Source organism: Oncorhynchus clarkii, chromosome 22, assembly GCF_045791955.1.
Source record: "Oncorhynchus clarkii lewisi isolate Uvic-CL-2024 chromosome 22, UVic_Ocla_1.0, whole genome shotgun sequence".
Classification (NCBI taxonomy): Eukaryota; Metazoa; Chordata; class Actinopteri; order Salmoniformes; family Salmonidae; genus Oncorhynchus; species Oncorhynchus clarkii.
The window spans coordinates 53,293,620-53,313,605 of NC_092168.1; the positions used below are offsets into that span (position 1 = coordinate 53,293,620).

A 19,986-nucleotide genomic window follows, 5' to 3' on the forward strand; every position below is an offset into this window, starting at 1 on the left:
GTCACCCATAGTTATGTTAGTGACAGCTGTGTCCCTCTACCATCTTCTTGACAGTGGGTAAGATTATTGATAATTACTCTAATATTAGCAAGATTAGGCTAGGCCATGTTGGAAAGATTAGGCTAGGCCATGTTAGCGATATTAGGCTAGGAGATTAGGTTAGGCCATGCTGGCGAGATTAGGCTAGGCCATGCTGGCGAGATTAGGCTAGGAAATGAAGATAGGTCATGTTGGCGAGATTAGGCTAGGTCATGCTGGCAAAATTAGGCTAGGCCATGTTAGCAAGATTAGGCTAGGATATTAGGCTAGGCCATATTGGCGAGATTAGGCTAGGTCATGTTGGCGAGATTAGGCTAGGCCATTCTGGCGAGATTAGGCTAGGCCATTCTGGCGAGATTAGGCTAGGCCATTCTGGCGAGATTAGGCTAGGCCATTCTGGCGAGATTAGGCTAGGCCATTCTGGCGAGATTAGGCTAGGCCATTCTGGCGAGATTAGGCTAGGCCATTCTGGCAAGATTAGGCTAGGCCATTCTGGGGTGATTAGGCTAGGAGATTAGGCTAGGTCATGTTGTCGAGATTACGCTAGGAGATTAGGCTAGGTCATGTTGTCGAGATTAGGCTAGGAGATTAGGCTAGGTCATGTTGGCGAGATTAGGCTAGGAGATTAGGCTAGGTCATGTTGGCGAGATTAGGCTAAGAGATTAGGCTAGGTCATGTTGGCGAGATTAGGCTAGGCCATTCTGGAGAGATTAGGTTAGGCCATTCTGGCGAGATTAGGCTAGGCCATTCTGGCGAGATTAGGCCATTCTGGCGAGATTAGGCCATTCTGGCGAGATTAGGCTATTCTGGCGAGATTAGGCGAGGCTATTCTGGCGAGATTAGGAGAGGCTATTCTGGCGAGATTAGGCTAGGCTATTCTGGCGAGATTAGGCTAGGCTATTCTGGCGAGATTAGGCTAGGCTATTCTGGCGAGATTAGGCTAGGCCATGCTGGTGAGATTAGGCTAGGCCATTCTGGTGAGATTAGGCTAGGTCATGTTGGTGAGATTAGGCTAGGCCATTCTGGCGAGATTAGGCTATTCTGGCGAGATTAGGCTAGGCCATGCTGGTGAGATTAGGCTAGGCCATGCTGGTGAGATTAGGCTAGGCCATGCTGGTGAGATTAAACTAGGCCATGTAAGGGAATACCCCCCTGAATTGTACAAAAATGAATGGCAAGATATTGGCATTGGACAAACCATATACACGATGTCCAATACCACCCAAAGCGGCGTTGATTCGTGTAAAGTATATGGCAAATGCCATATGGCAATTGCCAATTGTAACACCTCAAAAATCCAACAGGGGGCGAGTGCGCTCCACCGGGGTTTTTCATATTGGAAATGTAACCCAAGTCAACATCCAAAAGAAAATTTTTGAAAAAAGGATATTTTTTTCAAAAACTTTTCACCCCTTAAAAAAGTGCTTTCTGGGCCTTTTTTCGAAATTCTTTCGATTTTTTTGTCAATTACACATGTGTAAGAGCTGTATGAATATACTTTTGTCCAATTTTTTTATCATATTTTTTTTTTTTTTAATTACATGCGCATAAGGCATATGTTTTGTACATTTGCAATATGATTTCATAGGAAGTCAAAAGTCAAAAGTCAAAAATGTCAAAATTTGGTAAAAAACTTCACACATCCTTAAAAAAGTGCTTTCTGGACCGTTTTTCAAAATTCTTTCAATTTTTATGTCAATTACACATGTATAAGAACTTTATCAACATACTTTAGTCATACTTTATTATCCTTTTTTTTTTTTTTTTTTTTACTTGTGCATAAGGCATATGTTTTCTCCATTTGGAATATGATTTCATAGGAAGTCAAAAGTCAAAAGTCAAAAATGTCAAAATTTGGTAAAAAACTTCACACATCCTTAAAAAAGTGCTTTCTGGACCGTTTTTCAAAATTCTTTCAATTTTTGTGTCAATTACACATGTATAAGAACTTTATCAACATACTTTAGTCATACTTTATTATCATTATTATAATTTTTTTTTTTACTTGTGCATAAGGAATATGATTTGTCCATTTGCAATATGATTTCATAGGAAGTCAAAAGTCAAAGTCCAAAGTCAATTTTTTGGGGGGCCAAAATTGACTGAACTGATGAACTCGGGACGGCCGGGCAGTGATAGTTGTTCATTTCCATCACTCGTTGTGTTGATTTCATCATGTCCATTTGAATCATGTCCACTATAGAATCATATTGCAAATGCGCGTGCAACTGGTAACCGGGAAAAAAAAAATGATGATTTCATTATGTCCATTTGTTTATGTTTCCTTACTTTTTCAAAGTCACTGTGCATTTGCAATATGTTTCAATGGGCAGGTACCGTCACGAATTTGTCATGCTCAAAAATTTTTAGATGTATTTTTTTTTGTTTCTTACTTTTTCAAAGTCACTGTGCATTTGCAATATGTTTTAATGGGCAGGTACCATCACGAATTTGTCATGCTCAAAATTCAAGCTTTACTTTGCTCAAACTATACCTTTGTCATCTTGTGATCTAAAATATGCAACTGGTTACCCAAAAAATGTGTTGATGTTTTTTTGTTTATGTTTCCTTACTTTTTCAAAGTCACTGTGCATTTGCAATATGTTTCAATGGGCAGGTACCGTCACGAATTTGTCATGCTCAAAAAATTTTAGATGTATTTTTTTTTGTTTCTTACTTTTTCAAAGTCACTGTGCATTTGCAATATGTTTTAATGGGCAGGTACCATCACGAATTTGTCATGCTCAAAATTCAAGCTTTACTTTGCTCAAACTATACCTTTGTCATCTTGTGATCTAAAATATGCAACTGGTTACCCAAAAAATGTGTTGATGTTTTTTTGTTTATGTTTCCTTACTTTTTCAAAGTCACTGTGCATTTGCAATATGTTTCAATGGGCAGGTACCGTCACGAATTTGTCATGCTCAAAAAATTTTAGATGTATTTTTTTTTGTTTCTTACTTTTTCAAAGTCACTGTGCATTTGCAATATGTTTTAATGGGCAGGTACCATCACGAATTTGTCATGCTCAAAATTCAAGCTTTACTTTGCTCAAACTATACCTTTGTCATCTTGTGATCTAAAATATGCAACTGGTTACCCAAAAAATGTGTTGATGTTTTTTTGTTTATGTTTCCTTACTTTTTCAAAGTCACTGTGCATTTGCAATATGTTTCAATGGGCAGGTACCATCACGAATTTGTCATGCTCAAAATTTTTTAGATGTATTTTTTTTTGTTTCTTACTTTTTCAAAGTCACTGTGCATTTGCAATATGTTTTTTCACTATAGAATCATATTGCAAATGCACATGCAACTGGTCATCCCCCCAAAAAAAATTTAGATTTTTTTTTTTATGTTTCCTTACTTTTTCAAAGTCACTGTGCATTTGCAATATGTTTTTTCACTATAGAATCATATTGCAAATGCACGTGCAACTGGTCATCCCCCAAAAAAATTTTTAGATTTTTTTTGTTTATTTTTCCTTACTTTTTCAAAGTCACTGTGCATTTGCAATATGTTTTTTCACTATAGAATCATATTGCAAATGCACATGCAACTGGTCATCCCCCCCAAAAAAAATTAGATTTTTTTTATGTTTCCTTACTTTTTCAAAGTCACTGTGCATTTGCAATATGTTTTTTCACTATAGAATCATATTGCAAATGCACATGCAACTGGTCATCCCCCCCAAAAAAATTTAGATTTTTTTTATGTTTCCTTACTTTTTCAAAGTCACTGTGCATTTGCAATATGTTTTTTCACTATAGAATCATATTGCAAATGCACGTGCAACTGGTCACCCAAAAATAAAAAATTTGGATTTTTTTTGTTTATGTTTCCTTACTTTTTCAAAGTCACTGTGCATTTGCAATATGTTTCAATGGGCAGGTACCATCACGAACTTGTCATGCTCAAAATTTTTTAGATGTATTTTTTTTTGTTTCTTACTTTTTCAAAGTCACTGTGCATTTGCAATATGTTTTTTCACTATAGAATCATATTGCAAATGCACATGCAACTGGTCATCCCCCCAAAAAAATTTTAGATTTTTTTTGTTTATGTTTCCTTACTTTTTCAAAGTCACTGTGCATTTGCAATATGTTTTTTCACTATAGAATCATATTGCAAATGCACGTGCAACTGGTCATCCCCCAAAAAATTTTTTTGATTTTTTTTGTTTATGTTTCCTTACTTTTTCAAAGTCACTGTGCATTTGCAATATGTTTCAATGGGCAGGTACCATCACGAACTTGTCATGCTCAAAATTTTTTAGATGTATTTTTTTTTGTTTCTTACTTTTTCAAAGTCACTGTGCATTTGCAATATGTTTTTTCACTATAGAATCATATTGCAAATGCACATGCAACTGGTCATCCCCCCCAAAAAAATTTAGATTTTTTTTGTTTATGTTTCCTTACTTTTTCAAAGTCACTGTGCATTTGCAATATGTTTTTTCACTATAGAATCATATTGCAAATGCACGTGCAACTGGTCATCCCCCAAAAAAAATTTTAGATTTTTTTTGTTTATTTTTCCTTACTTTTTCAAAGTCACTGTGCATTTGCAATATGTTTTTTCACTATAGAATCATATTGCAAATGCACATGCAACTGGTCATCCCCCCCAAAAAAATTTAGATTTTTTTTATGTTTCCTTACTTTTTCAAAGTCACTGTGCATTTGCAATATGTTTTTTCACTATAGAATCATATTGCAAATGCACATGCAACTGGTCATCCCCCCCAAAAAATTTTAGATTTTTTTTGTTTATGTTTCCTTACTTTTTCAAAGTCACTGTGCATTTGCAATATGTTTTTTCACTATAGAATCATATTGCAAATGCACGTGCAACTGGTCACCCAAAAATAAAAATTTTGGATTTTTTTTGTTTATGTTTCCTTACTTTTTCAAAGTCACTGTGCATTTGCAATATGTTTCAATGGGCAGGTACCATCACGAATTTGTCATGCTCAAAATTTTTTAGATGTATTTTTTTTTGTTTCTTACTTTTTCAAAGTCACTGTGCATTTGCAATATGTTTTAAAGGGCAGGTACCATCACGAATTTGTCATGCTATAAAAATCTTGCAGGAATGTGAAATTGACTGGCCCGATGAACTCGGGATGGCTTTGCAGTGATTCTGGGTCATCTCAATCGCTCGTTTGGGTTGATTTCAGAATGTCGCTTTTGGTGATGTTTTTTCACTATAGGATCATATTGCAAATGTACAAGAGTCAAGTGGACAAGAGTCTATCAGTCAATTAGATATCATTCTGACCACCAAACTGATACAAACTGACACCAAACCCACTTTTTCCAACTCGTTTAGTAGCCAACTATTACATACTTCAGAGCTGGCCCAAAATTCACAACCCCTTCGGTTCAAACCATAAAAAAAACATAAAACACGTAGTTACGTTCTAGCTGCGGGTCCATTTCTTATGTTATGTGTTGGCCTAGCTGAGGCGACCCCGAATCCCAAGTTTCGGCTCGATAGGTCATTTGGTGTCCGAGAAAAACCCTAATTGGTGCTGAAAATCCACTATTTTCCATGACTTGCTACGGGGTCCTTGAATGAGCTATTGGACAGAAACGTTGGGGTCTGTCTATATGGGCCGAGACGTTTGCAATGCACCTAGTCTTGCGACTCTGGGACATTTCTAAATGTCGTCATTTTCGTGATGCAAAAATGAATTGAAGTTATTTCAAATGTACGAGGCTGTTTCTCGGTCCGAGAACCTTCTAGAGCCACGTAACTCACCACGCACCATCTACGGGAGGTCTAGAACAGGTTTCTAAAGTTTCGGAACTCTAGGTCCGACGGTTCTTTTTTAGCTCCAACAAAGCTAACTATTGGAGCCAGTGTCTGTCTCTACGCACCCCAATACGTCCCTCCTTCCAAGTTGTGTTTTAGTGTGATTTTTTTTTCCTTTGAATTTTTTTGGGAAAAATGACTGATTTACAGTTCATGGGGGTTGCCTAATCACACATATGAAGTTTTGGAAAGATCAGACTTTTTTAACCCTTCGAAACAGCCCCTAAGACACCAATTATGGCACTTCCGGTTGGCACAGGAAGTTATAAATCAACACATATCCTCATTGGGGTATGCTGTTACAGAATCCTGAGTTTTAAGTCCTTACGTTAAGAATTGACTGATCTACACAGGGTTGAATGCACTATGTCTATCAAACTGCATGCAGTGTATGGGTAAACACTTTTAGGGGCATTTTAACCACTTCCGGTTGGTCCAGGAAGCTTAGAATCAACACAGGTAGACCTCATAGTGGCCTGATGGACTGGTACCGAAGACAGGTTCATACGGCATTCATAACCCACATAGGCCTCAGGTTGAAATTAGGGGTGCAGGCAATGTATTCCTATGGGGAGAGATGACACTGTAATCTGTGAGATCAAAAAACACTGTTTTACTGTTAAGGGTTAATGCCACACGGTCAAGGTTAGGCTTGTTCAGATCGGGAGGACCTTAGGAACATTCATGTGGTGCAATTTTTCTTCTCACTCTAACGGTTCTCTCACTGTCACCCAAAAGCAAATGACATTGTGGTGCAGGCTTCATTTTGGGCCTACTATTCTAATGCTCGCTGCGCCTAGACCGAGCGAGCTACGGTCAAGCGGGATATCTCGCTGAACTCGGTACGGCCTAGGGATTATGGTAATGCCATTTCCTGCTCTCTGTGTCTTTAAGCACCGCACTTTATCACTCCATCCTTCCTGTGTGTGTGTGAGGGAGCTTTTCTTTGACATCTGTTGGGATTAATGACTGATTTACAGTTCAGAAGGGTTACCTAGTCACACATATGAAGTTTTGGAGAGATGTGACTTTTTTAACCCTTCGAAACAGAGAGTGTGACCCAATTAAAAGCACTTCCGGTTGGCACAGGAAGCTATAAGTAAACACATGTCTTGATTTACATAGCCACTTACAGAATCCCGAGTTTTAAGTCTTTACGTTAAGAATTGACTGATCTACACAGGGTTGAATGCACTATGTCTATCAAACTGCAGGCAGTGTATGGGTAAACACTTTTAGGGGCATTTTAACCACTTCCGGTTGCTCCAGGAAGCTTAGATTCGACACAGGTAGATCTCATAGTGGCCTGATGGACTGGTACCGAAGACAGGTTCATACGGCATTCATAACCCATATAGGCTTCAGGTTGAATTTTGTGGTGCAGGCAATGTATTCCTATGGGGAGAGATGTCACTGTAATCTGTGAGATCAAAAAACCCTGTTTTACTGTGAAGGGTTAATGCCACACGGTCAAGGTTAGGCTTGTTCAGATCGGGAGGACCTTAGGAACATTCATGTGGTGGAATTGTGCTTCTCACCCTAACGGTTCTCTCACTGCCACCCAAAATCAAATGACATTGTGGTGCAGGCTTCATTTTGGGCCTTCTTTTTTTCAAGTTTGCTGCACTCAGAACGAGCTACGGTCAAGCGGGGCGTCTCCTTGAACTCGGCACAGTCTGGAGACTATGGTGATGCCATTTTTTGTGTTGATTTCAGAATGCCATTTTGGTGATGGTCCCTCTCCGTTTAAACATATTGCAAATGCACAAAAGTCAACTAGCAAGTCAGTGTCCATCAGTCAATTAGATGTCATTATGACACCAAACGGATATCAATGGACACCAAACCCACTTTTTCCTACTCATTTAGTAGCCAACTATCACATATGTCAGAGCAGGCCCATAATTCACAGCGCCTTCAGTTTAAAACATAATAAAAATGTAAAACACATAGTTACGTTCTAGCTGCGGGTCCAGTTCGGACATCATGTGAAGTCCTATGTGAGGCGACCCCGAATCCCGAGTTTCGGCTCGATAGGTCATTTGGTGTCCGAGAAAAACCCTAATTGGTGCTGAAAATCCACTATTTTCCATGCCTTGCTACGGGGTCCTTGAACGAGCTATCGGACAGAAACGTTGGGGTCCGTCTCTATGGGCCGAGCCGGTTTCAATGCACCTAGCCTTGCGTCTCTGAGACTTTTCTAAACGTCGTCATTTTTGTAATGGTCAAAATGAATTGAAGGTATTGCAAATGTACGAAGCTGTTTCTCGGTCCGAGAACCGTCTAGAGCCACGTAACTCACCACGCACCATCGACCGGAGGTCTAGAACAGGTTTCTAAAGTTTCGGAACTCTAGGTCCGACGGTTCTTTTTTAGCTCCAACAAAGCTAACTATTGCAGCCACTGTCTGTCTCTACGCACCCCAATACGTCCCTCCATCCAACTTGTGTTTTAGTGTGATTTTTTTTTCCTTTGATTTTTTTTGGGAAAAATGACTGATTTACAGTTCATGGGGGTTGCCTAATCACACATATGAAGTTTTGGAAAGATCAGACTTTTTTAACCCCTCGAAACAGCCCCTGAGACACCAGTTATGGCACTTCCGGTTGGCACAGGAAGCTATAAATCACCACATATCCTCATTGGGGTATGCTGTTACAGAATCCTGAGTTTTAAGTCCTTACGTTAAGAACTGACTGATTTACACAGGGTTGAATGCACTATGTATGTCAAACTGCAGGCAGGGTATGGGTAAACACTTTTAGGGGCATTTTAACCACTTCCGGTTGGTCCAGGAAGCTTAGAATCAACACAGGTAGACCTCATAGTGGCCTGATGGACTGGTACCGAAGACAGGTTCATACGGCATTCATAACCCATATAGACTTCAGGTTGAAATTAGGGGTGCAGGCAATGTATTCCTATGGGGAGAGATGACACTGTAATCTGTGAGATCAAAAAACACTGTTTTACTCTTAAGGGTTAATGCCACACGGTCAAGGTTAGGCTTGTACAGATCGGGAGGACCTTAGGAACATTCATGTGGTGGAATTTTTCTTCTCACCCTAACGGTTCTCTCACTGTCACTCAAAAGCAAATGACATTGTGGGGCAGGCTTCATTTTGGGCCTACTTTTCTAATGGTCGTTGCGCTTAGACCGAGCGAGCTACGGTCAAGCGGGATAGCTCGTTGAACTCAGCACAGTCTGGAGACTATGGTGATGCCATTTTTTGTGTTGATTTCAGAATGCCATTTTGGTGATGGTCCCTCTCCGTTTAAACATATTGCAAATGCACAAAAGTCAACTAGCAAGTCAGTGTCCATCAGTCAATTAGATGTCATTATGACACCAAACCCACTTTTTACTACTCATTTAGAAGCCAACTATCACATATGTCAGAGCAGTCCCATAATTCACAGCGCCTTTAGTTTAAAACATAATAAAAAGGTAAAACACATAGTTACGTTCTAGCTGCGGGTCCAGTTCGGACATTATGTGAAGTCCTATGTGAGGCGACCCCGAATCCCGAGTTTCGGCTCGATAGGTCATTTGGCGTCCGAGAAAAACCCTAATTGGTGCTGAAAATCCACTTTTTTCCATGCCTTCCTACGGGGTCCTTGAACGAGCTATCGGACAGAAACGTTGGGGTCCGTCTCTATGGGCCGAGCCGGTTTCAATGCACCTAGCCTTGCGTCTCTGAGACTTTTCTAAACGTCGTCATTTTTGTAATGGTCAAAATGAATTGAAGGTATTGCAAATGTACGAGGCTGTTTCTCGGTCCGAGAACCGTCTAGAGCCACGTAACTCACCACGCACCATCGACCGGAGGTCTAGAACAGGTTTCTAAAGTTTCGGAACTCTAGGTCTGACGGTTCTTTTTTAGCTCGAACAAAGCTAACTATTGCAGCCACTGTCTGTCTCTACGCACCCCAATACGTCCCTCCATTCAAGTTGTGTTTTAGTGTGATTTTTTTTTCCTTTGAATTTTTTGGGGAAAAATGACTGATTTACAGTTCATGGGGGTTGCCTAATCACATATATGAAGTTTTGGACAGATCTGACTTTTTTAACCCTTCGAAACAGCCCCTGAGACACCATTTAAGGCACTTCCGGTTGGCACAGGAAGCTATAATTAACCACATATCCTCATTGGGGTATGCTTTTACAGAATCCTGAGTTTTAAGTCTTTACGTTAAGAACTGAGTTATTTACGGAGGGTTTAGTATGTGTGTGTTATTTCAGAAAATCATAGAAAATCACAGAAATGTCGCAGAGCTCCGCAGCACACTTTAAAAAGATTCGTATGAACACCCTGCAACTGGATCTGTAACCGTTGAAAAAAAAAAACGCCTATTTGTGACCATCACCAAGATGTCATTGTTCCGTTTCTCTTAAATGACGATAGATAAATGGCTGTTTTTTTTTTTATTGACACCGGAGGCTCCTTGACTTTGACCTGAAGTGGAAAAATAATTTCTCTATTTCCATTTAGGACCTTTAATCCCAGAAAAACGGCCATAACTCAAAAACCGTCGAGGCCTGGACGCCATCTTGTTCGGGGCCAACTGCCCATTATGCCAAATCTACGCTCACCGAGTTTCGGCTTCGAAATATTTTCCGTTTTCGAGATAAGGCCCCGTCGTGATTCGTGATGTTTTGCCAAATTGCCATATGATTCCGTATGCCCTCTTGTGGGAAATTCCGGGACAGCGGAAAAACGCTCAAAAACTTGTTTATTTTATAAAACGGAAACCGAATGTCCGACAAAGTTCATTTGATGACTTCCCGGTAGGTCTGGCCCTACCGCACGGCCCGACGCCGACCGCGAATTTTACAAACGATTTCGGACGTCTAGTAAGGGACCGTACATTTGCAATATGGACTTTCTCACTGATCATACACGAAATGCCGAAATGTTCCCTTAAGGTATGTTAGTGAGATTAAACTAGGCCATGTTAGTGAGAGCTGTGTACCTCTACAATCATCTTGACGGTGGGCAGGGTGGTGGCCAGGTTCTGAGGATGAGGGGGTCTGACGGTGACAGGAACACAGCCAGCGTACAGACACCCATAGAACGTAGCGATCAGGTCAATACCTGGAGAGAGACAAGGGCAAAGAGACCATTAGAGACCATTAAACCCAGTTCAAATCAAGACAAGACGTGCAGTTGAGACCGTTTCCACAGTAAGGGTGCCTCTTTACATTAACATGAGGAAACTTTGACAAAAATTGCCACTTGTTGTAACAAACAAGTGTCATGAAATACATGCACCAGAAACAGGGTACAGTTTTTGTCTTGTTAGAAAGGTCAGCATGCCAGGCTAGCAACACTACATGGCCAAAACTATGTGGACATACTTGTCCAACATCTCATTCCACAATCATGGGCATTAATATGGAGTCGGTCCCCCCTTTGCTGCTATAACAGCCTCAACTCTTCTGGGAAAGCTTTCCACTAGATGTTGGAACATTGCTTGAGGTTGGGTGATTAGGCCAGGCTCACAGTTGGCATTCCAATTGTGAGGACCCTCCCACTCTGTCTGCCGTATTCTCTCTTTGTTCTTGTCTCCTTATTAGGATGCCGGTGGGCGGAGTTGGGAGGGTCGTCAGCTACATGGGAAACACCTGGGCCCGGTGTGTCCCAGGATAAATACACCACTTCCCCATTCATGGAGGAGACTCTCTCCATGCAGACACCTTTACAGATTTTGTTGTGCATCTTGGTGGCTTTTGGTTGTTTGCTTTGGCACCTTTCAACACCCTGCATTACCACATTCATGCATGCAAAACACTCACTTACACTACTGATTATACACACCATTGTATATTGTACTTAGTTTACTTTATTTAATGAATATATGTTTTGTTACGGGCTTTGAGCTCATCCGGGATCTTTGAACGTATTGGTTTGGGAGAACGTGGAGGTACGTGTTTGGTTTGCATATTTTGTTTGTTTGAGTTTGATAGGCCCAGTATTGGTTGCCTTTGTTGTTTGATTTGTGTGCTGCGTTGGAGAGAGTATAATGGTTAGTTTCCAGGCCCTGCCCAGCCTGGAAACTCTTGTTCTACTTGCTGTTGGGACATTGGTCTGAGGATGTGAGTAAATCGGCTGTGTACCTCAGTGGGAGATTTGGGTAGGGTAGTGGAACTTGCTACCCGGAGCTATAGCCTTTTCCCCTGATAGGCTTAGCGACTTGTTTCATTTTTGAAATATGTTGGGCATGGATAAATGTTTGTTATTTTTGTGTGGTGTCTGTGGACTGAGAAGTTGTCTCTGGGGCACATCCGTGGCTTGGTGGAATTTGCCAGCATGCTGGGGGAGTTGTATTTCCTTGCCAGCGGGATACAGTGCGTAAATACACACCGCAAATCCGCACAAAGACTAGGGTTGAGTTATTGTAGGTTTTGGGGATGCTCCGTATCTCATCTCTCTTTTGTGGTGCTCAGGGTGATTGTCATTTCTCTGGTTGTGGTTTGATGTGCTCAGCAGAGGGGTTGAGCAAGATTATTTACTTATGACTATGGTTTCTTATGTAGACGAGTTCATTCGCTTTCCATCAGAGGAACTGTTAGAATTATGTACTAAAGAACAGCTGTTGAAGATCGCTGAACACTACAAGGTTGAATGATTGAAATTAGTGAAATTCTGTTACGTTGGTAAGTGACTATGAATCGTTGGGAAGTGACTATGAATCGTTGGGAAGTGACTATGAATCGTTGGGAGTCGTTGTAAAAATTAAGAAGGACCCTGATGTTCTTTTCGTTGGAGTTTGTAGCTGATGCGGTCTTTTGTGCCCTGACCCTGAATGTTTACGTGACTGACCATTGTTTGGGGTTGGCTATCTTTCCTGTCTGTTCCCTCCTGGTCTTGTGTTCTTCTTTCCTCTTAAACATTGCTTCCTGTGCGCAAAGGTTGCTGAGGTCTGGGGAGGAGGAGGTTGGCTGGGGCAAGTGGAAGTGTGAGCACATAACCCCCTCATATATTTGGGACGCAAAGGCTGTGTCAATTTGGGACGCAGAGGCTGTGTCAATTTGGGGACGCAGAGGTCGGTATGTTGTTCCGGGTTCCTTGTTGGTCCCCGGTTTTATGGGGGGGGGGGGGGGGGTTGACGACCAGCCCACTCTGCCGTATTCTCTCTTTGTTCTTGTCTCCTTATTAGGATGCCGGTGGGCGGAGTTGGGAGGGTCGTCAGCTACATGGGAAACACCTGGGCCCGGTGTGTCCCAGGATAAATACACCACTTCCCCATTCATGGAGGAGACTCTCTCCATGCAGACACCTTTATAGATTTTGTTGTGTATCTTGGTGGCTTTTGGTTGTTTGCTTTGGCACCTTTCAACACCCTGCATTATCACATTCATGCATGCAAAACACTCACTTACACTACTGATTACACACACCATTGTATATTGTACTTAGTTTACTTTATTTAATACATATATGTTTTGTTACTCCTTATCTCCACGTGGTCTCCCTTTTGTTATGGGCTTTGAGCCGGTTCGTGACACAAATAATCCCAAAGGTGTTCGATGGGGTTGAGGTCGGGGTTGAGGTCAGTCTTGTGCTGACATTGCTTCCAGAATCAGTTTGGAACTCGGTAGTGAGTGTTTGTCCAGGCGGCTCCTTCGCTGCTCGTGTGTGTCTCTGCTTGTCTCCCTTTGGTAGCTGCTTGTCTAACTAGCTCCCTGCTTCTCTAGCTAGCTAGCTGCTTGTCTAGGTAGCTCTCTGCTTGTCTAGGTAGCTCTCTGCTCGTCTAAACACGGAACGTTAGCGCACTGGTCTCTGATTGGCTAAATAGATTATCGCAAGACTTAAGCTAAATGTAATATGTTGAATCTTGGAAACTCCAACAGACAACATGAGAAGTTCTAAAACGTCATGAGATTGACTGTTCAAATACCCCTTAAGACCGTTGAGTCACATCTTATGTATCTGCACTGGGCTTTAAAGCCCAGTAGAGAACACCAGAGACCAGTAGAGCCCAGTAGAGAACACCAGAGCCCAGTAGAGAACACCAGAGCCCAGTAGAGAACACCAGAGACTAGTAGAGAACACCAGAGACCAGTAGAGAACACCAGAGACCAGTAGAGAACACCAGAGACCAGTAGAGAACACCAGAGCCCAGTAGAGAACACCAGAGCCCAGTAGAGAACACCAGAGCCCAGTAGAGAACACCAGAGCCCAGTAGAGAACACCAGAGCCCAGTAGAGAACACCAGAACCCAGTAGAGAACACCAGAGACCAGTAGAGAACACCAGAGACCAGTAGAGCTCAGTAGAGAACACCAAAGACCAGTAGAGAACACCAGAGACCAGTAGAGCCCAGTAAAGAAGATTAGACCCAAATAAGAATGCTGTGCATTGACTATAGCTCAGCATTCAACGCCATAGTACCCTCCAAGCTCATCATTAGGCTCGAGGCCCTGGGTCTGAACCCCGCCCCGTGCAACTGTGTCCTGGACTGGATCCTGGACTTCCTGATGGGCCACCCCCAAGTGGTGAAGGTAGGAATCCTTCACCACAGTGTGCTCAGCCTCCTCCTGTACTCCCTGTTCACCCATGAATACATGGCCACGCATGCCTCCAACTCAATCATCAAGTTTGCAGACGACACTACAGTAGTAGGCCTGATTACAACAATGACAAGACAGCCTACTGGGAGGTGGTGAGGGCCTTGGGAGTGTGGTGGCAGGAAAACAACCTCTCATTCAACGTCAACAAAAGGAGCCGATTGTGGACTTCAGGAAACAGCAGAGGGAGCACCACCCTATCCACATCGACGGGACCGCAGTGGAGCAGGTGGAAAGCGTCAAGTTCCTTGGCGTACACATCACTGACAAACTGAAATGGTCCAGCCACACAGACAGTGTGGTGAAGAAGGCGCAACAGCGCCTCTTCAACCTTAGGAGGCTTAAGCAATTTGTCTTGACACCAAAAACCCTCAAACTTTTACAGATGCACCATTGAGAGCATCCTGTCAGGATGTATCACCGCCTTGTATGGCAATTGCACAGCTCGCAACCGCAGGGCTCTCCAGAGGGTGGTGCCGTCTTCCCAACGCATCACCGGAGGAAAACTACCTGCCCTCCAGGACACCTACACCACCCGATGTCACAGGAAGGCCAAAAAGATAAACAAGGACATCAACCACCCAAGCCACTGCCTGTTCACCCTGCTATCATCCAGAAGGTGAGGTCAGTACAGGCGCATCAAAGCTGGATCGAAAGACTGAAAAACAGCTTTGATCTCAAGGCCATCAGACTGTTAAATAGCCATCACTAGCACATTAGATGCTGCTGCCCTATATACATAGACTTGAAATCATTGGCCACTTTAATAATGTTCACATATTTTGCATTACTAATCTCAAATACTGTATTGTATTCTCTTTTAGTCTATGCCGCTCCGACATTGCTCGTCCAAATATTTACATATTCTTAATTCTATTTCTTTACTTTGGATTTGTGTGTATTGTTTTGAATTTGTTAGATATTACTTGTTAGATACTACTGCACTGTCGGAGCTAGAAACACAAGCATTTCGCTACACCCGCAATAACATCTGCTTAAAAAATTTATGTGACCAATGCAAATTGATTTGATTTAGAGACCATCAGATACCAACAGAGAACAAGTAGCATGTATAACAGTCTGGAGAGCTATAATCAGAGGGTCAGGGGTTAGAAGTTAATGTAATTACCTGGAGGGTAAACCAGTGCTACGTGATCTCCGGGGTTGAGGTGTCCCTTCTCTATCAGTGCCATGGCAACACGCTCCGCCCGCTTTTGCAGCTGCAGACAGGAAGCAGTGCTGGACACTGTGCCCTGGACAACAACATCAGGGTACCACTGTTAAACAATTATTTACAAATCACCTTACACACTCAATACAGAACAAAACAACCAGAGCAGACATTGGCAGTCTGCCTATGGTAAGAGTTGGACACAGTCAGAGCAGACATTGACAGTCTGCCTGTGGTAAGAGTTGGACACAGTCAGAGCAGACATTGGCAGTCTGCCTATGGTAAGAGTTGGCTGTGTCAGAGCAGACATTGACAGCATGCCTATGGTAAGTGTTGGCTGTGTCAGAGCAGACATTGACAGTTTGCCTATGGTAAGTGTTGGCTGTGTCAGAGAAGACATTGACAGCTTGCCTACGGTAAGTGTTGGCTGTGTCAGAGCAGACATTGACAGCTTGCCTATGGTAAGTGCTGGCTGTGTCAGAGCAGACATTGACAGCTTGCATATGGTAAGAGTTGGACACTGTCAGAGCAGAGATTGACAGCTTGCCTATGGTAAGTGATGACTGTGTCAGAGCAGACATTGACAGCTTGCCTATGGTAAGTGCTGGCTGTGTCAGAGCAGACATTGACAGCATGCCTATGGTAAGTGCTGGCTGTGTCAGAGCAGACATTGACAGCATGCCTATGGTAAGTGTTGGCTGTGTCAGAGCAGACATTGACAGCTTGCCTACGGTAAGAGTTGGCTGTGTCAGAGCAGACATTGACATCATGCCTATGTTAAGTGTTGGCTGTGTCAGAGCAGACATTGACAGTTTGCCTATGGTAAGTGTTGGCTGTGTCAGAGAAGACATTGACAGCTTGCCTATGGTAAGAGTTGGACACTGTCAGAGCAGAGATTGACAGCTTGCCTATGGTAAGTGTTGGCTGTGTCAGAGCAGACATTGACAGTTTGCCTATGGTAAGTGTTGGCTGTGTCAGAGCAGACATTGACAGTCTGCCTATGGTAAGAGTTGGACACTGTCAGAGCAGACATTGACAGTTTGCCTATGGTAAGTGCTGGCTGTGTCAGAGCAGACATTGACAGTTTGCCTATGGTAAGTGTTGGACACTGTCAGAGCAGACATTGACAGCATGCCTATGGTAAGTGTTGGCAGCTGTCAGAGCAGCCATTGACAGCATGCCTATGGTAAGTGTTGGACACTGTCAGAGCAGACATTGACAGCTTGCCTATGGTAAGTGTTGGCTGTGTCAGAGCAGACATTGACAGTTTGCCTATGGTAAGTGTTGGCTGTGTCAGAGCAGACATTGACAGCTTGCCTATGGTAAGTGCTGGCTGGGTCAGAGCAGACATTGACAGTTTGCCTATGGTAAGTGCTGGCTGTGTCAGAGCAGACATTGACAGTTTGCCTATGGTAAGTGTTGGACACTGTCAGAGCAGACATTGACAGCTTGCCTATGGTAAGTGTTGGACACTGTCAGAGCAGAAATTGACAGCTTGCCTATGGTAAGTGTTGGCTGTGTCAGAGCAGACATTGACAGCATGCCTATGGTAAGTGTTGGCTGTGTCAGAGCAGACATTGACCGCTTGCCTATGGTAAGTGCTGGCTGTGTCAGAGCAGACATTGACAGCATGCCTATGGTAAGTGTTGGCTGTGTCAGAGCAGACATTGACAGCTTGCCTACGGTAAGAGTTGGCTGTGTCAGAGCAGACATTGACAGCATGCCTATGGTAAGTGTTGGCTGTGTCAGAGCAGACATTGACAGTTTGCCTATGGTAAGTGTTGGCTGTGTCAGAGAAGACATTGACAGCATGCCTATGGTAAGTGTTGGTAAGTGTTGGCAGCTGTCAGAGCAGACATTGACAGCATGCCTATGGTAAGTGTTGGACACTGTCAGAGCAGACATTGACAGCTTGCCTATGGTAAGTGTTGGCTGTGTCAGAGCAGACATTGACAGCTTGCCTATGGTAAGTGCTGGCTGTGTCAGAGCAGACATTGACAGCATGCCTATGGTAAGTGTTGGCTGTGTCAGAGCAGACATTGACAGTTTGCCTATGGTAAGTGTTGGCTGTGTCAGAGCAGACATTGACAGCTTGCCTACGGTAAGAGTTGGACACTGTCAGAGCAGAGATTGACAGCTTGCCTATGGTAAGTGTTGGCTGTGTCAGAGCAGACATTGACAGTTTGCCTATGGTAAGTGTTGGCTGTGTCAGAGCAGACATTGACAGTCTGCCTATGGTAAGTGTTGGACACTGTCAGAGCAGACATTGACAGCATGCCTATGGTAAGTGCTGGCTGTGTCAGAGCAGACATTGACAGTTTGCCTATGGTAAGTGTTGGACACTGTCAGAGCAGACATTGACAGCTTGCCTATGGTAAGTGTTGGACACTGTCAGAGCAGAAATTGACAGCTTGCCTATGGTAAGAGTTGGCTGTGTCAGAGCAGACATTGACAGCATGCCTATGGTAAGTGTTGGCTGTGTCAGAGCAGACATTGACAGTTTGCCTATGGTAAGTGTTGGCTGTGTCAGAGAAGACATTGACAGCTTGCCTACGGTAGGTGTTGGCTGTGTCAGAGCAGACATTGACAGCTTGCCTATGGTAAGTGCTGGCTGTGTCAGAGCAGACATTGACAGCATGCCTATGGTAAGTGTTGGCTGTGTCAGAGCAGACATTGACAGCATGCCTATGGTAAGTGTTGGACACTGTCAGAGCAGACATTGACAGCTTGCCTATGGTAAGTGTTGGACACTGTCAGAGCAGAGATTGACAGCTTGCCTATGGTAAGTGTTGGCTGTGTCAGAGCAGACATTGACAGTTTGCCTATGGTAAGTGTTGGCTGTGTCAGAGCAGACATTGACAGTCTGCCTATGGAAAGAGTTGGACACTGTCAGAGCAGACATTGACAGTTTGCCTATGGTAAGTGCTGGCTGTGTCAGAGCAGACATTGACAGCTTGCCTATGGTAAGTGTTGGACACTGTCAGAGCAGAAATTGACAGCTTGCCTATGGTAAGTCTTGGCTGTGTCAGAGCAGACATTGACAGCATGCCTATGGTAAGTGTTGGCTGTGTCAGAGAAGACATTGACAGCTTGCCTACGGTAAGAGTTGGCTGTGTCAGAGCAGACATTGACAGCTTGCCTATGGTAAGTGTTGGCTGTGTCAGAGCAGACATTGACAGCTTGCCTATGGTAAGTGCTGGCTGTGTCAGAGCAGACATTGACAGCACGCCTATGGTAAGTGTTGGCTGTGTCAGAGCAGACATTGACTGTTTGCCTATGGTAAGTGTTGGCTGTGTCAGAGCAGACATTGACAGCTTGCCTACGGTAAGAGTTGGCTGTGTCAGAGCAGAGATTGACAGCTTGCCTATGGTAAGTGTTGGCAGCTGTCAGAGCAGACATTGACAGCATGCCTATGGTAAGTGTTGGCAGCTGTCAGAGCAGACATTGACAGCATGCCTATGGTAAGTGTTGGCAGCTGTCAGAGCAGCCATTGACAGCTTGCCTATGGTAAGAGTTGGACACTGTCAGAGCAGACATTGACAGCATGCCTATGGTAAGAATTGGACACTGTCAGAGCAGACATTGACAGTTTGCCTATGGTAAGAGTTGGACACTGTCAGAGCAGACATTGACAGCATGCCTATGGTAAGTGTTGGCAGCTGTCAGAGCAGACATTGACAGCATGCCTATGGTAAGTGTTGGCTGTGTCAGAGCAGACATTGACAGCTTGCCTATGGTAAGTGCTGGCTGTGTCAGAGCAGACATTGACAGCATGCCTATGGTAAGTGTTGGCTGTGTCAGAGCAGACATTGACAGTTTGCCTATGGTAAGTGTTGGCTGTGTCAGAGCAGACATTGACAGCTTGCCTACGGTAAGAGTTGGCTGTGTCAGAGCAGAGATTGACAGCTTGCCTATGGTAAGTGTTGGCTGTGTCAGAGTAGACATTGACAGTTTGCCTATGGTAAGTGTTGGCAGCTGTCAGAGCAGACATTGACAGCATGCCTATGGTAAGTGTTGGCTGTGTCAGAGCAGACATTGACAGTTTGCCTATGGTAAGTGTTGGACACTGTCAGAGCAGACATTGACAGTTTGCCTATGGTAAGTGTTGGCAGCTGTCAGAGCAGACATTGACAGCATGCCTATGGTAAGTGTTGGCAGCTGTCAGAGCAGCCATTGACAGCATGCCTATGGTAAGTGTTGGACACTGTCAGAGCAGACATTGACAGCTTGCCTATGGTAAGTGTTGGCTGTGTCAGAGCAGACATTGACAGTTTGCCTATGGTAAGTGTTGGCTGTGTCAGAGCAGACATTGACAGCTTGCCTATGGTAAGTGCTGGCTGTGTCAGAGCAGACATTGACAGTTTGCCTATGGTAAGAGTTGGACACTGT

At 43.4% G+C, this 19,986-nt stretch overlaps 1 protein-coding gene across 4 annotated transcripts in view; it reads right to left on the bottom strand.

Moving 5' to 3' along the window:
- The window catches only part of LOC139381021 (disco-interacting protein 2 homolog A), a 207,914-nt gene that overhangs the window by 29,321 nt on the left and 158,607 nt on the right, over positions 1 to 19,986 (bottom strand). For all 4 annotated transcript variants that reach the window (XM_071124256.1, XM_071124254.1, XM_071124253.1 and 1 more), the window contains 2 exons: positions 15,556 to 15,679; positions 10,830 to 10,951 (listed from right to left, as the gene is read on the bottom strand). In XM_071124256.1, the coding sequence (XP_070980357.1) occupies positions 10,830 to 10,951; positions 15,556 to 15,679 (246 nt within the window). The remainder of the gene's footprint in view (positions 1 to 10,829; positions 10,952 to 15,555; positions 15,680 to 19,986) is intronic.